The sequence below is a fragment of the Theropithecus gelada genome, chromosome 9 (genome assembly GCF_003255815.1).
Source record: "Theropithecus gelada isolate Dixy chromosome 9, Tgel_1.0, whole genome shotgun sequence".
NCBI classification, from domain to species: Eukaryota; Metazoa; Chordata; class Mammalia; order Primates; family Cercopithecidae; genus Theropithecus; species Theropithecus gelada.
The window spans coordinates 22677313-22697877 of NC_037677.1; the positions used below are offsets into that span (position 1 = coordinate 22677313).

The window sequence follows — 20565 nt, forward strand, 5'->3', positions numbered from 1 at the left end:
CCAGACACCGCCACAGTCTCAAGACAACACTGAGCGACTGTCCGCTAAGCTGGAAGCGGATGTGGCATTTCGAAGTAGCACGAAATGCAACCGGCTAGGAAGGAGGGCTTTCCGTCGCACGGCGGCTGCGTCCCCTGGACAGAGACGCCGAACCGGAAGAGCTAGCAGGAACACCGCCCGCCGCTGGGAGGTATCCGGAAGCGCGGCAGAGCGGGGGACTACATTTCCCATAAGCCCGCGGGGCAGGGCGAGGGGCGGGCGTCGGGGACATTACCGGACAGGCCTTGCCCGGCAATACCAAGGTAAATGCCGGCGCCGCGGCTCCGAGGGAAGAGTAACTTACGATCTGCGCCTAGATTTTTACTAGTAACCCTCCTAACCCATCCCCGAACTGACAAAAACGACTCTTCCATCCGGGAGACTTTGAGATTTCCGGGCCCCAGGACTCCACCCCTCACAACCTAGTCAGTCCCCCCACCAACAATGGGCCTGGGGCACTTCCCAAATGCCTAAGGACGCTGGGGGTTGCGCTAGTAAGTTGAAGGCCCAGGGTACCCCCTATCTAGGATTGACGACCCATACTGTTATTGGCCCCTCCCTCCACGCCCAGTATCCTATTTTTAATTTTTTTTTTTTTTAAATTATTGGTTTCTTAAACAGAGCCAGGGTCTCGCCATATTGCCCAGGCTCGTCTTGAACTCCTGGCCTCAAGCGATCCTCCCCACTCGGCCTCTCAAAGTGTCAAGATTACAGGCGTGAGCCACTGTGCCCGGCGGTCCCCAAGCCCAGTTTCCTATTAAATCCGGCGGGAGGTGCCTGGCTCCCTGGGGCTGGGTGGAAAGGGTAGTAGAGGTAGTAGAGGGGAAGTTGCCCTCCGTCCCAGCCCAGTTTAGGAGCCGACGACCTCCCCTCTCCTTAGGCTGCTCCTCGGACGTTCTTGGCTCAGGGCGGCGAAAACTGTCGAAGACCTGCGAGCCAAGGACTGCTGAGCACCTCCATCCAAGGTCCCCAATGCTTTTCTCCATCTACCCTTTAGAGTGGTGTCACGATTGCCACTGGAGAGGCTAAGTGACTTGCCCTAGGTCACATAATTTAAATGGCAGTACTGGAGTTTCGCACAGAACCTGCCCCGACTTAAAGCCCTTTGCTTAGGCCCCATTACCTTCCTCAAACCTTAACTTAGGAGAGTGCAGGCGCTGGGGACCGCAGAGTCATTTTTGTTGCCCAGCGGTGCCGTCGAGTGCAGCTTTGGGCCCAGGCGCAGAACCCAACCGCGCATCCCCAGCGCGCACTTCGTCCACCCGGCTGCCAGAGCGGACACATAGGTCCGGCCTCGGTTTCCCCCTTCTGAACAAAAGCGCGCACAGGGTGCTCCCCGCACCGAGCCGGGACTGTGGCCCCCTGGAAGGTTCTCTCTCCTCCTTTCCTCGCTTCCCGGACCCTCCTCTGGGGATAGACGGACCGCGCGCGTCCTCGCCGCGGCGGCTGGTCGAGTGGGTGGGGTTTGCTGCACTGCCGCTGCGGCGGCGGCGACGCCAGTGGATCCTCCGGTGACTCTGGGGCGGGGCTGTGGGGAGGGCACGGACTGACAGACGGACTCCGGCGGAATGGGGGGTGTGGCTGTTCCGCCAGGGTCCCCAGGGTGGGAGACCGGCTCCGCAGCCACCGGTGCCCGGACCCCCTCTGTCTGCTAGACATGCTCTTCCTCTCGGTGAGTTGTTTTGCTGTCGTCGCGGGCCGGATTCGTGGCCTTAGTCACGCCCCGGGGGAGGAGGAAGGAGCCTGGCCGCTTCGATCCGTGTGGCCTGGATAGGGCAGGGCAAAGGGGAACAAACTGACCCGCTACGCTCCCGGGCCTCCTCCCTTTGGGGCATGTTGATCCGCGGCTGCGCTCCATGTTCCAGTTTCATGCAGGCTCTTGGGAAAGCTGGTGCTGCTGCTGCCTGATTCCCGCCGACAGACCTTGGGACCGGGGCCGACGCTGGCAGCTGGAGATGGCGGACACGAGATCCGTGCACGAGACCAGGTTTGAGGCGGCAGTGAAGGTGATCCAGAGTTTGCCGAAGAATGGTACGTGCGCTGGGCCCCGGCTGGAGACGCCTGCTGCAGAGAGCCCCGAAGCCCCGGCTTACCTCTTTTCACTTTTTGGTTCTAGTGTTGTTTATTTAGCCTACTTTTTTTTTCCGTGTAGGAGCCATGTAGTGGAAGGGGAGCTATTGAATATGAATTAATTAACGTTTGATCTTCCAAACCGGAGAAAAATATAATATCCAGATTTTAAGTAGTTCATATTGTTGAAAACAGAAGTCTTGTCACTTAATGATTGCGGATTTGGGTATACTAAAAAAAAAAAAAATCCGGGCCAGGCGGGGTGGCTCACGCCTGTAATTCCAGCACTTTGGGAGGCCGAGGTGGGTGGATCACCTGAGGTCAGGAGTTCAGGACCAGCCTGACCAATATGGTGAAACCCCCTCTCTACTAAAAAATACAAAAATTAGCCGGGCATGGTGGTGTGCGCATGTAGTCCCAGCTACTGGGGAGGCTGAGACAGGAGAATTGCTTGAACTCAGGAGGCAGAGGCTGCAGTGACCCGATATCGTGCCACTGCACTCCAGCCTGGGCGAGAGAGCCAGACTCCGTATCAAAAAAAAAAAAAAAAAAAAGCCAAAAAAACAAAAACAAAATTCTAGGCTGGGGTGCCTAATGCCACACACTCATAGGATCTACCAGCTGAAGCCTTTTGAAAACTTTTGATATGAAGGGACAGAAAAGAAAGAATATAGTCAGTTGTGAAATAATTTCTCTTTATTTTAATAAATATATATTTTCTACCTTTTTAGTTGCTATTCCATTCTATAAGGTTCTCTTTTTTATATTCATATTGGACCTTCTTTCCAGCTTGTGAGAAAAAAGTCATTCCAGTTGCTGAACTCTTTCTTGTATTTAATGTGTTATTTCTCTGGCTGCTTTTTAGATTTCTTTTCTATCTTCGGTTTTCAGCAATTTGACTAGTGGGTGTGGTTTTTCTTCATATTAACCCTGTTAACGATTTGCAGAGCTTTTTGAATTTGTAATTTTATGTCATAGACCAATGCGAAGTTTTTGGCTACTAGTTAAATATTTTTCTCTGTTCTAAATGCAGAGTCTTAGAGAGGAAGGCGTACTTTTCAATTCATATCTTTCTACATTATATGAATTATATTTCACAATAAACATATTTACTTATTTAGAGATGGAGTTTCACTCTTGTTGCCCAGGCTGGAGTGCAATGGTGCAATCTCAGCTCGCGGCAACCCCCACCTCCTGGGTTCAAACGATTCTTCTGCCTCAGCCTCCCGAGTAGCTGGGATTACACACATGGGTCACCATGCCCGGCTAATTTTGTATTTTTAGTAGAGACGGGGTTTCTCCATGTTGGTCAGGCTGGTCTCGAACTCCCAAGCTCAGGTGATCCGCCCGCCTAGGCCTCCCAAAGTGCTGGGATTACAGGCGTGAGCCACCGCGCCTGGCCCAATAAACATACTTAGAAAGTAATGTTAGGTACTACTACTGTGCCACAATTGTAAAGCTAGGAATACAACAATAATACTATAGTATTTAATATCATGGTTTCTGTTTTCATTAATTATCATCTGGCTAGGTAACGAATATTCAACACAAATCATTCAGTAAAAATTAATTAAATGCAGATTCAGGAAGTTTTTAAAACAAATACACACAAAATAGTGTTGCATTTGTAATTTCTTCTACGATGTTGTCTGAACCTTTTGTAATTTCAGACATTCTATTGCAGGAGGACATACGGGGAACTGAAAGATAAGAAAGAATAAACAAAATATAAAGAAATAACATATAAATTTATTTAGGTATTGATTTTTTAAGTCCCTGATTATTAGAGTTTATAGAAAGGTATGATTCTAAGAGCTTGATGTAAGTAGTATGTTTACACTTGCTCCTAAAGCACACGTTTTTATAGTTTTTTGAAAACTGGTAAAGCTAGACTGATGTCTCTAGGCCACTATCCCTGTTGACATTCCTTATTAGGAAACCCGTATAAAGTACATTTTGTATTTACATAACATTTAAGAAGGTATTGCAAAGTTTTAAGATACCCTATCCGCCGGCGTGGTGGCTCACACCTGTAATCCCAGCACTTTGGGAGGCCGAGGCGGGCTGATCACGAGGCGGGCGGATCACAAGGTCAGGAGATCAAGACCATCCTGGCTAATACGGTGAAACCTCGTCTCTACTAAAAATACAAAAAATTGGCTGGGCGTGGTGGCGGGTGCCTATAGTCCCAGCTACTGGGGAGGCTGAGGCAGGAGAATGGCATGAACCGGGGAGGCGGAGCTTGCAGTGAGCTGAGATCCTGCCACTGCACTCCAGCCTGGGCAACAGAGACTAGGTCTCCAAAAAAAAAAAAAGAAAAAAAAAAAGATAACATATCAGGCCGGACATGGTGGCTCACACCTGTAGTCCCAACACTTTGGGAGGCTGAGACAGGCCCTGAGGTCAGGAGTTCAAGACCACCCTGGCCAACATGGTGAAACCCCACCTCTACTAAAAACACAAAAATTAGCTGGGTGTAGTGACCGGCTCCTGTAATCCCAGCTACTTGGGAGGCTGAGGCAGGAAAATCGCTTGAACTTGGGAGGTGAAGGTTGCAGTCAGCTGAGACTACACCATTGCACTCCAGCCTGGGTGACAAGAGCCAGACTCCAACTCAAAAAAAAAAAAGATACCCTATCAAGTGGTAACTGTGTTGGACAACATCCAGTATACTGTTACCCCTTGAAACTAAGTTGATATTAATTGAAGCAGAAGTTTGTTATAATGAATTATAAATATTTTTGTAATACTACTTTTAAACCATTTGATTTGTTTTGAATCATTATACGAAGAGCAAGATCTTGGAGTTTTTTGTTCCTTGTTGCTCAATCCTTATTTAAGGCCTGAAATAGTAATGAATCCTATGGCATCTATGTTTGGTATGACCTTAACCTTTTAAAATTTAAATTCTTAGCTAATATTTCAAATACATATTAAATACATCATGTATGAGCACCTTGAGAATAGAAATCTTACTTGAGTGTCTTACACACAGACTACACTCGATAAATGATCTCGGTTTTTGGGTTTTTTTATTTTTTTTATTTTTATTTTTTTATTTTTTATTTTTAATTTATTTTTTTTTTTTTGAGACGGAGTCTCGCTCTGTCGCCCAGGCTGGAGTGCAGTGGCCGGATCTCAGCTCACTGCAAGCTCCGCCTCCCGGGTTCACGCCATTCTCCTGCCTCAGCCTCCCGAGTAGCTGGGACTACAGGCGCCCGCCACCTCGCCCGGCTATTTTTTGTATTTCTTAGTAGAGACGGGGTTTCACCGTGTTAGCCAGGATGGTCTCGATCTCCTGACCTCGTGATCCGCCCGTCTCGGCCTCCCAAAGTGCTGGGATTACAGGCTTGAGCCACCGCGCCCAGCCGGTTTTTGGGTTTTTTTAATATCATTCACCTAAGCCAATAAACTTATTTGGTTGACTTACTGAAGATATTTTGAGATTAAACTTTTGATCTTTTTTTCTTTTTCTTTTTTTTTTTTTTTTTTTTGAGACGGTGTCTCGCTCTGTCGCCCAGGCTGGAGTGCAGTGGCCGGATCTCAGCTCACTGCAAGCTCCGCCTCCCAGGTTCACACCATTCTCCTGCCTCAGCCTCCCGAGTAGCTGGGACTACAGGTGCTCGCCACCTCGCCCGGCTAGTTTTTTGTATTTTTTTTTTTTTTAGTAGAGACAGGGTTTCACCACGTTAGCCAGGATGGTCTCGATCTCCTGACCTCGTGATCCGCCCGTCTCAGCCTCCCAAAGTGCTGGGATTATAGGCTTGAGCCACCGCGCCTGGCAACTTTTGATCTTTTAAATTTAGATTTGTGTTATTTAAATAAGTGACCGTTTTAAACTGTGGTTTCTCCTTTTTTTTTCCCTCTGCTTTATAAAGGTTTATGTCATTAAAACACTGTATCTATTAGGTACTCCTAAATGTGCATATATTATACAGGTAATTGTTATAGTGATTTGAGAATTATGTACTCTCGGCCAAACCTGAAACACCAGCTCTCAGTTTATCTGTGTGGTAATTTCCACAGCTTTTTTTTTTGAGACCAAGTCTTGCTCAGCTGCCCAGGCTGTAGTGCAGTGGTGTGATCTTGGCTCACTGCAAACACCATCTTCTGAGTGCAAGCAATTCTCCTGTCTCAGCCTCCTGAGTAGCTGGGATTACATGCACCCGCCATCATGCCCAGCTAATTTTTGTGTTTTAGTAGAGACGGAGTTTCACCATGTTGGCCAGGCTGGTCTTAAACTCCTGACCTCAGGTGATACGCCCGCCTCGGCTTCCCAAAGTGCTAGGATTACAGGTTTGAGCCACTGTGCCCAGCCCACACAGGTCTTATAAACTGCTAGCTTATGCAATTTACAAACTTTAAAAAAATCTTGTTACAATTTTTATTTTTATTTTTATAATTTTGTTATAAAGGTAATATACACTGATGTTTAAAACTTTTTTAAAAACAGGTAAGTGAAAAGGAAAAGAATCTGTATACTTACTATTCAGAGATAGTCTTTAAACATTTTATATTTATCTTTCTACTGTACTTTTTATGTATATAAATATTTGCCAAAATGTATCATATTATATATGTTGTTTTTAAACTTATTTTTCTAAATTTATAGTAGATCATGGAACTTACACCATTATTTATATTTTTCTACAATATAACTTTTTAGGGCTACAGTTATATATTGTCCTGTTACATTTATATATCATAATTATTTAAACATTTATTATAAAACATTAACATTCCAATTTTTCAGTTATTGAGAATACTACAACTTACGGCACTTGCTTATACAATTTGAATTTTTTTTTTTTTTTTGAGACAGGGTCTTTCTCTGTCGCCTAGGCTGTAGTGCAGTGGTATGATCACAGCTCACTGCATCCTTGACCTCCCTAGGCTCAGGAGATCCTCTCTGCTTAGCCTCCTGAGTAGCTGGGACTACAGGGTGTGCCATCACACCCAGCTAATTTTTGTTTTTATTTCTAGAGACAGGGTTTTGCTATGTTGCTCAGGCTGGCCTTGAACTCCTGAGGGTCAGGCGATCTGCCTACCTCAGCTTCACAAAGTGCTGGGATTACAGGCGTGAGCCACCACAACTGGCCAATTTAAAAGTTTTAAACATGAGAAAAATTATAGATATGCTAGAAACATATATGAAGAATTATCAAATTGATGTCTCCAAAATTACAGCGATAGGAAGTGAGAAATCTGTTTTGTCTTAGATTAATTCTTTTTCTACCATAGTGTATACTCTTTGGCTTTAGCCCCAAATTCCTTATCTATTGAGAATTTGAAATTTGGCAGAGTGTACATGTAACTTTTTCACTTACGCTAGTCAGTTTTGATTTGTCATAAGCTTTGAATAAAAATACCTTATTACGATTGCTTAATAATAGTTATTCTATATTTTAGTATGTTTTTAAAGAGACATTTGCTGGTTATTTTGGTTGTATCTACTGCATGTCTATTCATGTATTGTTTTATTTATTGAACCATCTTAGGCGTTGCTGTTAAAGTTTAAAATCTCAGAGTGTTTTGAAATCAAAGAAGCAAACAACTGACAGAACCATAACTTTTGTTTCTATAAGATAGAAATAAATCATTATCTAAAGTATTAATGCAATATAAAATCACTATTAGTATAGCTAAGCTAATTATAACCTTAGATTATCTATCAGTTGTATTCCCCAGGTGATCTGTATTTAATGTGTGTTTCCAACAGGTTCATTCCAGCCAACAAATGAAATGATGCTTAAATTTTATAGCTTCTATAAGCAGGCAACTGAAGGACCCTGTAAACTTTCAAGGCCTGGATTTTGGGATCCTATTGGAAGATATAAATGGTAATTTTTTGTGTAGAGCTATGCAAGAATTTAAATTTTAATGACATAATTATCATATGGCTGTTACTTAAGTGGTTATACATTATTCTGTGCAGGAAGTGTCCTAGGTATCTAGGTATTGGGTACAATTTTTATCCTCCAGGTTTTTGTTTTTTTTTTTTTTGAGACAGAATCTCATTCTATCGCCCAGGCTGGAGTGCAGTGGCAGGATCTCGGCTCACTGCAGCCTCTTCCTCCTGAGTTCAAGTGATTCTCCTGCCTCAGCAACCTGAGTAGCTGGGATTACAGGCATGTGCCACCACGCCCAACTAATTTTTGTATTTTTAGTAGAAACGGGGTTTCACTATGTTGGCCAGGCTGGTCTCAAACTCCTGGCCTCAGGTGATCCACCCACCTCGGCCTCCCAAAGTGCTGGGATTACAGGCGTGAGCCACCATGCCCAGCCTTTCCAGGTGCTCTTAGTACAATTTTACACAAATAGGAAAATCCTGGGGAGGAGAGAAAAATAGTAAAACCAAAAGGGATAGGTACATCAAAGATAAAGAAGCATTTTCAGTTAATCTTTACTTTTATGGAGTTTTTCTCTTTTTTTTTTTTTAAAGGCAAGAGCAACTCCCTACCTAAGTTAAAGAAACAAACTTTAACTGCCTCTTTTGCCTCCAAGAAAAATAATGGCTTTTCCTTGTTTGTGTTGAGCCTTGAAGATAATAAGTAACTAGGAATATGACTCAGGTACTGCCACGCTAACTTTTTCTCTGAGCCGTCACTTCTGACCTACTGTAATTGAATAGAAATTTGATTTTTTTGTATACTTAAAAGAATTCTAAACTAAAAAGTGTACTTAAAAGAATTATAAACTATAAATTAAAAGAATTATAGACACAGATACCTGTACCTGTCCGTGCTGTTTTCCCAGTTGAGTAACAGTTGATATTCTTAATACAATTGAAACCTTCACAAATGTCTGAGAAAAGTCAATTTTAGACTGTACATTATGAACAGAATATGCTAATTGATGAAACATGTTTTATTTATTTATTTATTTTTGAGATGGAGTTTCGCTCTTATTGCCCAGGCTGGAGTGCAATGGCATGATCTCAACTCACCACAACCTCTGCCTCCCACGTTCAAGCGATTCTCCTGCCTCAGCCTCCTGAGTAGCTGAGATTACAGGCATGTGCCTCTACACCTGGCTAATTTTGTATTTTTAGTAGCGATGGGGTTTCTCCATGTTGGTCAGGCTGGTCTTGAACTCCTGACCTCAGGTGATCCGCCTGCCTCGGCCTCCCAAAGTGCTGGGATTATAGGCGTGAGCCACTGCGCCCAGCGGTGAAGCATGTTTTAAAACCACACTTTTTTTGGACACAGGGTCTCACTCCCATCACTCAGGCTGGAGTGCAGTGGCACCATCACGGCTCACTGCAACCTCTGCCTCCTGGGCTGAAACATTTCTCCCACCTCAGCCTCCCTAGTAGCCAGGACCACATGCTCGTGCCATCACACCCGGCTAATTTTTAAAATTTTTTCCTAGACGGAGTTTGCCTATGTTGCCCAGGCTGGTCTCAAATTTCTGGTCTCAAGTGATCCACCTGCCTTGGCTGGAATTACAGGTGTGAACCACCATGCCACACCAGTTTTTTTTTTTTTTTTTCTCTTGAGACGGAGTCTCGCTCTGTCACCCAGGCTGGAGTGCAATGGCGCGATCTTGGCTCACTGCAATCTCTGTCTCCCGGGTTCAAGCAGTTCTCCTGCCTCAGCCTCACGAGTAGCTGGGATTCCAGGCACGTGCCACCACGCCTGGCTAATTTTTGTGTCTTTAGTAAAGACAGAGTTTTACCATGTTGTCCAGGCTGGTCTCAAACTCCTTACCTCAAGTGATCTGCCCACCTTGGCCTCTCAAAGTGCTGGGTTTACAGGCGTGAGCCACTGCACCCAGCCCGTTTTTGTTTGTTTTTTGTCCACACATTGTGATGTTCAGTTTCTTCACCCTGAATTGGAAGTGCCTAAGCTTGTTTTAAGATTTCTTAGTATTCTACTTTCCTTTAAGATCTTTATGAATTGTCATAAAATAACAGGTTAAATGAAATACTAATATGTTATTATTTAATATAACTTAATTTTAGTAGTATTAAATATTATTTAATATGATTTGATTTACCCATTTTAAGAAGATTTAATTATTTGCTTCATGTTTCCCCCTAGAATTGACCTTTGGTGGAGTTAAACACCTTCGGGGAAAAACATATAAAAAGGAGGGTTTACACGTCGGGCAAAAATTTGAAAGAACTATTATTATTTAGGGGTTTAAAAATTTCCTGTATGTCACATTTTCAGTATCCTAGAAGTGAGAAACCATTTCCTTTTTCAGTTCAAATGTACAAGTTAGGCTCTTATTTACATTAATAGAACCTTTTAACCAAAATGTCTGTTCATTTAAAACATGGCTGGCTGGGCGCAGTGGCTCATCCCTCTAATCCCAGCACTTTGGGGGGTCAAGGTGGTGGATCACTTGAGGTTAGGAGTTCGAGACCAGCCTGGCCAACATGGTGAAACTCCATCTCTGCTAAAATACAAAAATTATCTGGGTGTGGGGGCGCATGCCTGTAATCCCAGCTACTCAGGAGGCTGAGGCAGGAGAATCTCTTGAATCCAGGAAGTGGAGGTTGCAGTGAGCCAGGATCACACCACTGCACTCCAGCCTGGACAACACAGCGAGACTCCATCTTAAAAAAAAAAAAAACAAACCATGCCTGAGTGTTACAGCTCTTTTAGAATTTTTCTAGCTGGCTTTCTGGTCTTTACCAGAAAGCCTATTGAGAAATTTATATTAAAAAGAAAATATGCCTGTGACAATTAATGTAGTCTTGTACACTTGATCTTAGCGAAAGCCTGAGAAGCAATAATGTAGTCTTCTAAAATGTTTATTTCTGTTACTGTTCTTTGTAATAATATAAAAACTGAAGAGTTCTTATCAAATATTTATGAATAGTCTGTAGTCTCTGGTATATTACTACATAGATGGGTTATATGCTTATTTGTTTTACATACTATTTAATTTGCTAGTTTATTTGCTGTGATAATTTTCTTCATGGTGGCACATTTAAGACAATCCTGTTTGGCTTTAAGTAGAGCCTGTTTTAATTAGTAACCCTATAGCATCAACTATAAATTGTATTCTGAGCGTGAAAAATCAGATGTCTCTTTGTCATTATGTGGATATTTTCATTTCTAGGGATGCTTGGAGTTCACTGGGTGATATGACCAAAGAGGAAGCCATGATTGCATATGTTGAAGAAATGAAAAAGGTAGGGAAAATAATTCACAGTTAAAATGAAAATTCAGAGCAGCTCTAATTTAATTTGGTTATCAGACAAATTAGTTGCTTTGCTTTAAGGAGACTGTAGTATGTTATAGAATAGAATCTAGATTATTGGGTTTATTAGGACTCTTCTGCTTCATTAAAGTTCATCTTAAGATAAGTGTTTTTTCCTTAAGATATATAACACTGTGATGATGTGATGTTTTATTTTGTTTTTGTTTTGAGACGGAGTCTTGCTCTGTAGCCCCGGCTGGAGTGCAGTGGCGCGACCTTGGCTCGCTGCAACCACCACCTTTAAGATTCAAGTGATTCTCCTGCCACAGCCTCCCAAGTAGCTGGGACTACAGGTGCACACCACTACGCCCAGCTAATTTTTGTATTTTTAGTAGAAATGTGTTTTTTCCATGTTGGTCAGGCTGGTCTCAAACTTCTGACCTCAAGTGATCACGTGCCTCAGCATCCCAAAGTGCTGGGATTACAGGCATGAGCCACTGCGCCTAGCCTGTTTTTTGATTTTTAATCTCCCCTATCTTTCTCTATAGTCAACTTCTTAAGAAGTGTAGAAATAGTAATCTTTGAAAATATTGAAGTCTCTTACTCAGGAGTCTAGGAAGTAGCTGGACTCTCTTGAAAGTATTTCTGCTTTGGAGCTTTTTACTTAGCTCAATAATGTTCTCATGCCAGTTTTCACTCATAAATTGAGGTAAGTATTCTCATCACTGGAATTCTGTAAGAAGTCACATTTTTCTGTGAGTACATAGATCCTTCAGAAGTATAATAAGATAAGTTTTTTTCTGTAAGTACATAGATCCTTCAGAAGCATAAGTTTTCAGGTTCTCTGCTAACTAGTAAGCAGGGAAGTTCATTTTAACTAGCTCTTTTAAGTGTGTCAAAGGTATTCTTTTGAGGAGCAAGTATATGAAGAAATCATGACTTTTAAAGATGATCATAGAGACTTTTGTTTTTGTTTTTGTTTTTTGTTTTTTTTTTTTGAGATGGAGTCTCGCTCTGTTGCCTGGGCTAGAGTGCAGTGGCATGATCTTGGCTGACTGCAACCTCCGCCTCCTGGGTTCAAGAGATTCTCTTGCCTCAGCCTCCCAAGTAGCTGGGATTACAGGTGCACGCCACCACACCAGGCTAATTTTTGTTTTGTTAGTACAGGTGGGATTTCACCACGTTGGCCAGGCTGGTCTCAAACTCCAGACCTCAGGTGATCCACCCGCTTGGCCTCCCAAAGTGCTGGGATTATAGGCGTTAGCCACCATGCCCGGCTGAGACTTTAACCATTTTTATGTTAGACATGGATCAGAGGTTGTGAAATCCAAGTTTGATAATTTTAAACAAATTATCTTTGAACATAAAGAAAATCTGTAAAAAAGAATAGTCTTTTGCCATATGATTTGATGGTATTAATCTTGGTAGTAATTTTTATTTGTTATTACTAGATTTAGACTAGTTTTTTTATTGTTTTTTTTTAAAATTTCTTCTACACTGCTTATAGTCGTGCCCTTTGTTACCTTCTGCAGTTTTTATTTGGTAGACTTTGTAACAAAGGGCAGAGTTTAGTTCTTTTGGCTATTAACTATGTCAATAACACAACAACAGATAGGCCTTTCAAAAGCAGAGAAAGAAAGATAATCGAAAGCCTTTTGGTTTCATAACTATTTCTCTCTCTCTTTTTTTTTTTAACCTTAAATTTCTTTATAATTTTTAGGATATGCTTCTATAATGTAAAGTTGAATTGACACATTAAGTAAAATTTACCCATTTTTCCTATTCATTTGTGTTAATTAATGGTATAGCCACATTTTAAAGTTGGAGGACGATGAAGCAATGTGTATTCTGCCTTTTTCCCTAAGAAAGATTAAAACTATATTGCTGCTAAAATACCTGTAACTCCTTCTTTAATTAAAATAATTTATTTCTTTTCATTGAGACTTTAAAAATTTCATTGCATATTGTGAATATGGCAAAGTTTACAGTGCAGTTTTAGAGGTAAACCTAAAAATATCAAGATACCCATAAATTGAAAATTTGATTACTCTTTTGAATTATTTTTAGAGTTTAGCTTTATGACTATCAGTCAATAAAATTGCATGTTTCTAAATAATCTTGTGGGATAGTACATTATGCCAAAGATTTGATTATTGAATTTGGGACTTATTCTAATTTCAATAATTTACTAATTGAAGCACTTGTTAAATTATCTCCTTAAATATAGTCTTTGTCAATTTTTTTTTTTTGAGACAGGGTCTGGTTCTGTTGCCCAGGTTGGAGTGTAATGGTGCATGCCTCAACCTCCCAAGTAACTGGGATTACAGGGACATGCCGTCACGCCCAGCTAATTTTTAGTATTTTTAGTAGAGATGGGGTTTCACTGTGTTGGCCAGGCTGGTCTCAAACTCCTGACCTCAGGTGATAAACTCACCTCGGCCTCCCAAAGTGCTGGGATTACAGGCATGAGCCACTGTGCGCCTGGCCTGTCACTGTCATTATTCTTTACAGTATAAATCTCATTTTATGTCTTTGCAGTCAGAGGTTTCAGCAATCTTACTAATTTAACTTATATTTTATAATGAATGATGTTTTGTAGAAAGTGACTTTTCATAATTTTTAAGTTGCCCCATAAAATATCACTGAGAAAGTTGATTGAATAAAAAATTCTTTTAACGGCGGTCATGGTCGCTCATGCCTGCAATCCCAGAACTTTGGGAAGCTGAGGCGGGCAGATCACCTGAGGTCAGGAGTTTGAAACCAGCCTGGCCAATATGGCAAAACCCCGTCTCTACTAAAGATACAAAAAAAATTAGCCTGGTGTGGTGGCCGAGATTACACCACTGCACTGCAGCCCGGGCAACAGAGCAAGAATCTCTTTAAAAAAAAAAAAAAAACTATTTTAGCATAATAGAATTATGTTTTGTAGAAAATTGCTTTTCATAATTGATAAAGTGTCCCATAAAATGTCACTGAAAAACTTGATAGAATAAAACATTATTTTAATATAACGTAATAGGATTTTAGCTTTGAGGGAAAGTAATGTGGCTTGAGGGGTAAGAGAAATGCATGTTTAATTCAATAAGGTTTATTTATAGACGTATAAAATTCTCTTTTTGAGGCAGCGTCTCGCATTGTCGCCTGGGCTAGAGTGTAATGGCACCATCTTGGCTCACTGCAACCTCTGCCTCCTCGGTTCACGCCATTCTCCTGCCTCAGCCTCCCGAGTAGCTGGGATTACAGGCGCAAACCACCACACCTGGCTAATCTTTTGTATTTTTAGTAGAGATGGGATTTCACTGTGTTGGCCAGACTGATCTCAAACTCCTGACTCCGTGATCTTCCCACTTCGGCCTCCCAAAGTGCTGGGATTATAGACGTGAGCCACCATGCCTGGCCAAAATTCTATTTTTTTGGTACAAATTTAGGCTATCTTCTGGGGATTTCCAGAGTATTCAGCTAACATTTGAATCATGTGCCTTATGTCTGTTGAATTTAAAAAGAGATAGGTGTACTCAACCCTGGCTCCACATTAGAATCACTAGGGGATCTTGTGAAAAAATACAAATGCCCCAGGTTGACCCCAGACTAATTATTTCAGGATTTCTAAGAGATTGGGATAATCGCTATAATACAGGGAGGATTAGAGAATGGTCCCATTAAAGATGGAATCTCGGCCGGGCGTGGTGGCTCATGCCTGTAATCCCAGCACTTTGGGAGGCTGAGACAGGCAGATCACCTGAGGTCAGGAGTTAGAGACCAGCCTGGCCAACATGGTGAAACTCCATCTCTACTAAAATACAAAAATTTAGCTGGGTGTGATGGCAGGCGCTTGTAATCTCAGCTACTAGAGAGGCTGAGATGGAAGAATCACTTGAATCAAGGAGGTGGAGGTTGCAGTGAGCCAAGATCACACCATTGCACTCCAGCCTGAGCAACAGAGTGAGACTCTTGTCTCAGAAAAGAAAGAGAGAAAGAGAGAGAAAAAGAGAAAGGAAAGAAAGAAAGGAAAGGAAAGAAAGGGAAGGGAAGGGAAAAAGGAAAAGGGGAGGAAAGGAAGGAAACAAGGAACCTGAAAGTTGTCATGGCTGAGGGTCTAGTCCAAGGGAGGAAGAGAGGAAGGGAGGAAGGGAGGGAAGGGATGGAAAGGAGGGAAGGGAGGGAAGGGAAGGAAGGAAACAAGGAACCTGAAAGTTACTATGGCCGAGGGTCTAGTCCATAGCTCAACAACTCTAGAACACCAAGAACACCAACTTTCTCTGAGTACTGAGGGTTGGCTTTTGTTTTAAGGTTTCACTCATAGTAAACATCTTTTGCATATTGAGGGGGAAAACGAATGCTAGTTTCTTAGAGTGAGTGATAGGCTTCTAGTGATCAGCATACTCAGGAGTGATATCTAGGTCACTCTTCAAAAGGATAGAAGCGCTTGGGAGACTGAATTAGTGATTCTGTTGTACAGAGAGTAGAGCGTTGGGATTTGGATGGCTTTAAGAGATGTGGTCATTTTGGACCAAAAAAGCCTGAGAAATTTAGTCTTCGCTTTCTTAGAGTATATCTACACCTTTCCAGTATATTTTCATCATCTAGAAATGATGTCTATCACTGAGGAAAAGTGCTGGATAGACCTAGAAGAATTATTGTGCTTTGGATGCTGCTTTTCTGGTGTCCATGCAGCTTACCAGATATTTCTGTCAAAACATTCTTCATTTGCTTGGGTTATAATATATTAAGTTAGCATAGTTAACTTGTAACTTTAGACCAGGGATGTCCAATCTTTTGGCTTCTGTGAGCCACACTGGAAGAAGAATTGTTTTAGGCCACACATAAAATACATGGATACTAACGATAGCTGGTGAACTAAACAAAAAAAAAAAAATCGCAAAAAAAATCATAATGTTTTAAGAAAGTTTATGAATTTAGGCCAGGCGCAGTGGCTCACGCTAGTAATCCCAGCTAGTAATCCCAGCACTTTGGGAGGCCGAGGTGGGTGGATCTCTTGGGGTCAGGAGTTCAGACCAGCCTGGGTAACATGGTGAAACCCTGTCTCTACTAAAAATACAGAAAGTTAGCCGATCATGGTGGTGTATGCCTGTAGTCTCAGCTACTCGGGCAGCTGAGATAGAAGAATTGCTTGAACCCCAGAGGCAGACGCTGCAGTGAGCCAAGATAGTGCCACTGCACTCCAGCCTGTGCAACAGAGTGAGACGCTGTCTCTATAGAAGAAAAAAAGAAAAAAAAAAAGTTTACGAATTGGTGTTGGGTATTTAAAGCCATCTTGGGCCACATGCGGCCTGAGGACTGCAGATTGGACAAGGTTGGTTTAGATAACATCTTCTCTGAGGGTAGGTAGTAGTTACCTAGACTGAGATTTGTCTGTGTCTGCTTGTGTGTGTGTGTGGGGGGGGGGTCTATATCTCATGTGCGTACATGTACACCATTTCTTGTATTTCAACATTGGTGTAAGGGAGATAATTTTGCAAATGGCTGAGATCATTCTTGGTTTGTGTATGTTTAAAGTTTCTTCCTCAGAGAATAACCTCTTCAAAAGGGTGGAGGCAAGGGCTGAGAAACTTCCTATTGGGTACTGGGTGACTGGATCAATAGAAGCCCAAACTTCAGCATCACACAGTATACCCTTATAACAAACCTGCACATATACCCTCTGAATCTAAAAGAGAAAGAAAAACCAAAGAGAGTAACCTCATCAATTTTGGATGTGTCTTGCTTTGGTTACTGTGTCTTCACTATATTAACTACTGACATTCTGGTTTGTTGACAGAATGATTACTCAGTTGATACTTCCTTAGTGCCAATGGATACTCCTTTTATTTCATGCTGACATTTCAGGTCCACAGTTTACTGTTTTACCCTATGGGGCATGAGAAACCCAGATGCTAAATTTAGTAGCCTTAAAAATAAGGACGAAGTTAAGAAAGAGATCTTTTAATAAGCCTTGAGAAATAGAGATGTTGCTTGCTTGTCAGGATGTGGTATGTGATTGGCTTACTAGATTCTGCTAACTGAAGTCTTGATATTACAGCGGCGTGGGATAGTGTAAAGGGTGCTGATTTATGTTTGAATTGTTTCTCTGCCGTTTGTTAGTTGTGACTTGGTCACAACTTTCTCCTGGTTTGAATCTGATTCTCAGAATTATTATTATAATTCAAATATGTTACAGCTCAGATATTTATAATAAATAATAAAACATTCCTTCACATAGCCCTAGCCTCATAACAAATGTTTCCTTTAGCAAAAAGAAATTTTGTGATTAAAGCATTCCTTTCACAGTACATTCAGAGGAGCAACAATCAGATAATTTACTCCAAGCTGTAAAATTAAATTATAATCACTAGAACCAGTTATTGTAACATAGTTCATTCTGTGTAATCTCTCTCAACAACCTCCTCCTACACATACAACATGGTGGGGAATGGTGTTGATGAGCATGTCTCAGATCAAAATCCTATCAGAGTTGCTGACTACCATAGACCACCGATGATCCATCTTATATCTGGTTTAGAAATAAAAGCATGTTGTTTGAACAATAATTTTAGGGTTTTGGCTGGGCGCAGTGGCTAACATGTATAACCCCAGCACTTTGGGAGGCCGAGGTAGGTGAATCACTTATGAAGGTGTCTGAAATTGCTTGAAGGTGAGAATTGCTTGAACCCGGAAGGTGGAAGTTGCAGTGAGCTGAGATCGTACTGCTGCACTACAGCATGGGTGATGACGGAGTGAGACTGTGTCTCCAAAAAAAAAAAAGAAAGAAAGAAAGAAAGGGAGGGAGGGAGCGAAGGAGCCAGTTCTGGTATCTTTTTTTTTTTTTTTTTTTTGGGGAGACAGAGTCTCACTCTGTTGCCCAGACTGGAATGCAGTGGTGCGATCTTGGCTCACTGCAACCTCCACCTCCTGGGTTCAAGCAATTCTCCTGCCTCATCCTCCCAGGTAGCTGGGATCACAGGTACATGCCACCAAACGTGGCTAATATTTGTATTTTTAGTAGAGATGGAGCTTCACCATATTGGCCAGGCTGGTCTCGAACTCCTGACCTCAGGTGATCCTCCTGCCTTGGCCTCCCAAAGTGCTGAGATTACTGGCATGAGCCCGGCCCCTGGTATCATATTAAACATACTGTGATTAGCACACACAGAGCTGACTTTATTCTTTTTAATATCTGCAAAATATTTCAAATCTAGAAGTACTTTAGTTTCTTTGATCAGTCACCAATTGATGGCTGTTTAAATACCTTTTCAGTTAATTTACCTTGCTCTTTAAATTTGATGATTCTAAACTGGCCCATATTTATGAAGGTGTCTGAAAGTGATTGCCATTTCCTACTTTACTTTTGTGCCCTGTTAGAAATACTACGCTACCTTATTGTTAAAGAACAGACATCATAATTTTATTCTAACTTCAGTTTTCTATTTCATTTAATGAAAGCCCCTAGTTTGTTTATTTGTTTGTTTCCTTTATTGTTTTGGAGACAAGATCTCGCTCTGTTGCCTAGGCTGGTGTGCAGTGTTGTGTGATCATGGCTCACTGCAGCCTCAATTTCCTGGGCTCAAGAGATCCTTCCATCTCAGCCTGCTGAGTAGCTGGGACTACAGGCGTGCACCACCATGTCTGGATAATTAAACAAATTTTTTTTTGGAGAGATGGGCTCTTACTATGTTGCCCAGGCAAGTCTCGAACTCCTGGGCTCAAGCCATCCTCCTCCTGCTTTGGCCTCCCAAAGTGCTAGGATTACAGGTGTGAGCCATTGTACCCTGCCCCCTAGTTTTTAATACACAATTTATAGGTTATTATATAAAATTTTACATGAAGCTCATGTAAAATAGTCTTCAAAATGAGAACGCTTTTAGATCTTTAATATACTTGAAGCTTTTCTAGGAGTGTATATACATTTTTTAAAAGGATTCCTTTTATTTTATTTTTTAATTTTTGGAGATGGTATCTCGCTCTGTCACTAAGCCTGGAGTGCAGTGGTGCCATAACGGCTCACTGTAGCCTCGATCTCACAGGCTCATGTAATCCTCCCATCTCAGCCTCTGGAGTAGCTGGGACCACAGGCACACATCACCATGCCTGGTTAATTAAAAAAAATTTTTTTTTGTAGAGACAGGGTCTCACTATGTTGCCAAGGCTGGTCTCAAACTCCTGGGCTCAAGCCATCCTCCTACCTTGGCCTCCCAAAGTGCTGGGATTACAGGCATAAGCCACCACCTTGCCTGGCCACAGTGTGTATACATTAAGTATGTAATTAATGTAGATCCTTCAGAGGTGTATTATGAACGTCAAATCTTAAAATTATTGACAAATTGGAAATAGGAGATTATCTGATACTAGTGGAGATCAAATTAAGAGTTTGTGATTTCACAATATTTGTTTCTTTTCATTACAGATTATTGAAACTATGCCAATGACTGAGAAAGTTGAAGAATTGCTGCGTGTCATAGGTCCATTTTATGAAATTGTCGAGGACAAAAAGAGTGGCAAGAGTTCTGATGTAACCTCAGGTTGGACTATTTTACCTATTTTAAAATTCATCAACTGATATATTATGCACATATTAATATTTGTATGTCTGATTTTTTTTTTCTTACTTTCACATGCCAGTCCGACTGGAGAAAATCTCTAAATGTTTAGAAGGTAGGAATCATGAAATCATGTAAAAGTTTTGTTTAAAATTTACATGTCAAAAGAATTCTGCACAAACTTACAGAACTTACAGTCTTGTCATCCAGGAGTTTTCATTCCAAGCAAACACATTGTATGAAGTTCCAAAACATTATAAACCCTTAAAATTTTAACCCTAACGTTGTAAGCTATTAAAATACACCAGGTAATTTACTTAGTATGTTCAAAATTATAGCAGAATTCATGGTTTTATTTTGATAGATCATGTTTTCTATTTTGCTTTGAGAATTAAATTAATAGTACATTGAATTCAATGATTTACTAGCTAATTTTAAAATGGATATGTTGGCCAGGTGTGGTGGCTCATGTCTGTAATCCCAGCACTTTGGGAGGCCAAAGCGGGCAGATCACCTGAGGTCAGGAGTTCAAGACCAGACTTAACAACATGGTGAAACCCCGTCTCTACAAAAAACACAAAAATTAGCCAGGCATGGTGGCACACACCTATGATCCCAGCTACTTGGCAGGCTGAGGCACAAGAGTCACTTGAACCCAGGAGGTGGAGGTTGCAGTGAGCCCAGATCACTCTGCTGCACTCCGGCCTGAGCAACGGAGTGAGATGCTGTCTCTAAAAATGGATGTGTTTAGAGTATGGTTTAACTGTAG

The 20565-nt window shown here is 41.7% G+C and overlaps 1 protein-coding gene and 1 non-coding gene across 25 annotated transcripts in view; both read left to right on the forward strand.

Annotated features, from left to right (window-relative positions):
* Positions 1-221: 221 nt before the first annotated feature.
* The window catches only part of ACBD5 (acyl-CoA binding domain containing 5), a 61570-nt gene continuing 41226 nt past the window's right edge, over positions 222-20565 (forward strand). For 4 of the 24 annotated variants that reach the window (XM_025396993.1, XM_025396994.1, XM_025397008.1 and 1 more), the window contains exons 1-5: positions 1515-1711; positions 1905-2070; positions 7829-7949; positions 11182-11254; positions 19664-19778. In XM_025396993.1, coding sequence (XP_025252778.1) covers positions 1697-1711; positions 1905-2070; positions 7829-7949; positions 11182-11254; positions 19664-19778 — 490 coding nt within the window. In that variant the 5' untranslated portion in view covers positions 1515-1696. The other 20 variants (XM_025396992.1, XM_025397007.1, XM_025396996.1 and 17 more) reach the window with 16 other exon arrangements.
* On the forward strand, positions 10702-10763 carry LOC112632256. The gene has a single exon (XR_003121321.1). It is a non-coding gene; the product is annotated as a U7 small nuclear RNA (small nuclear RNA).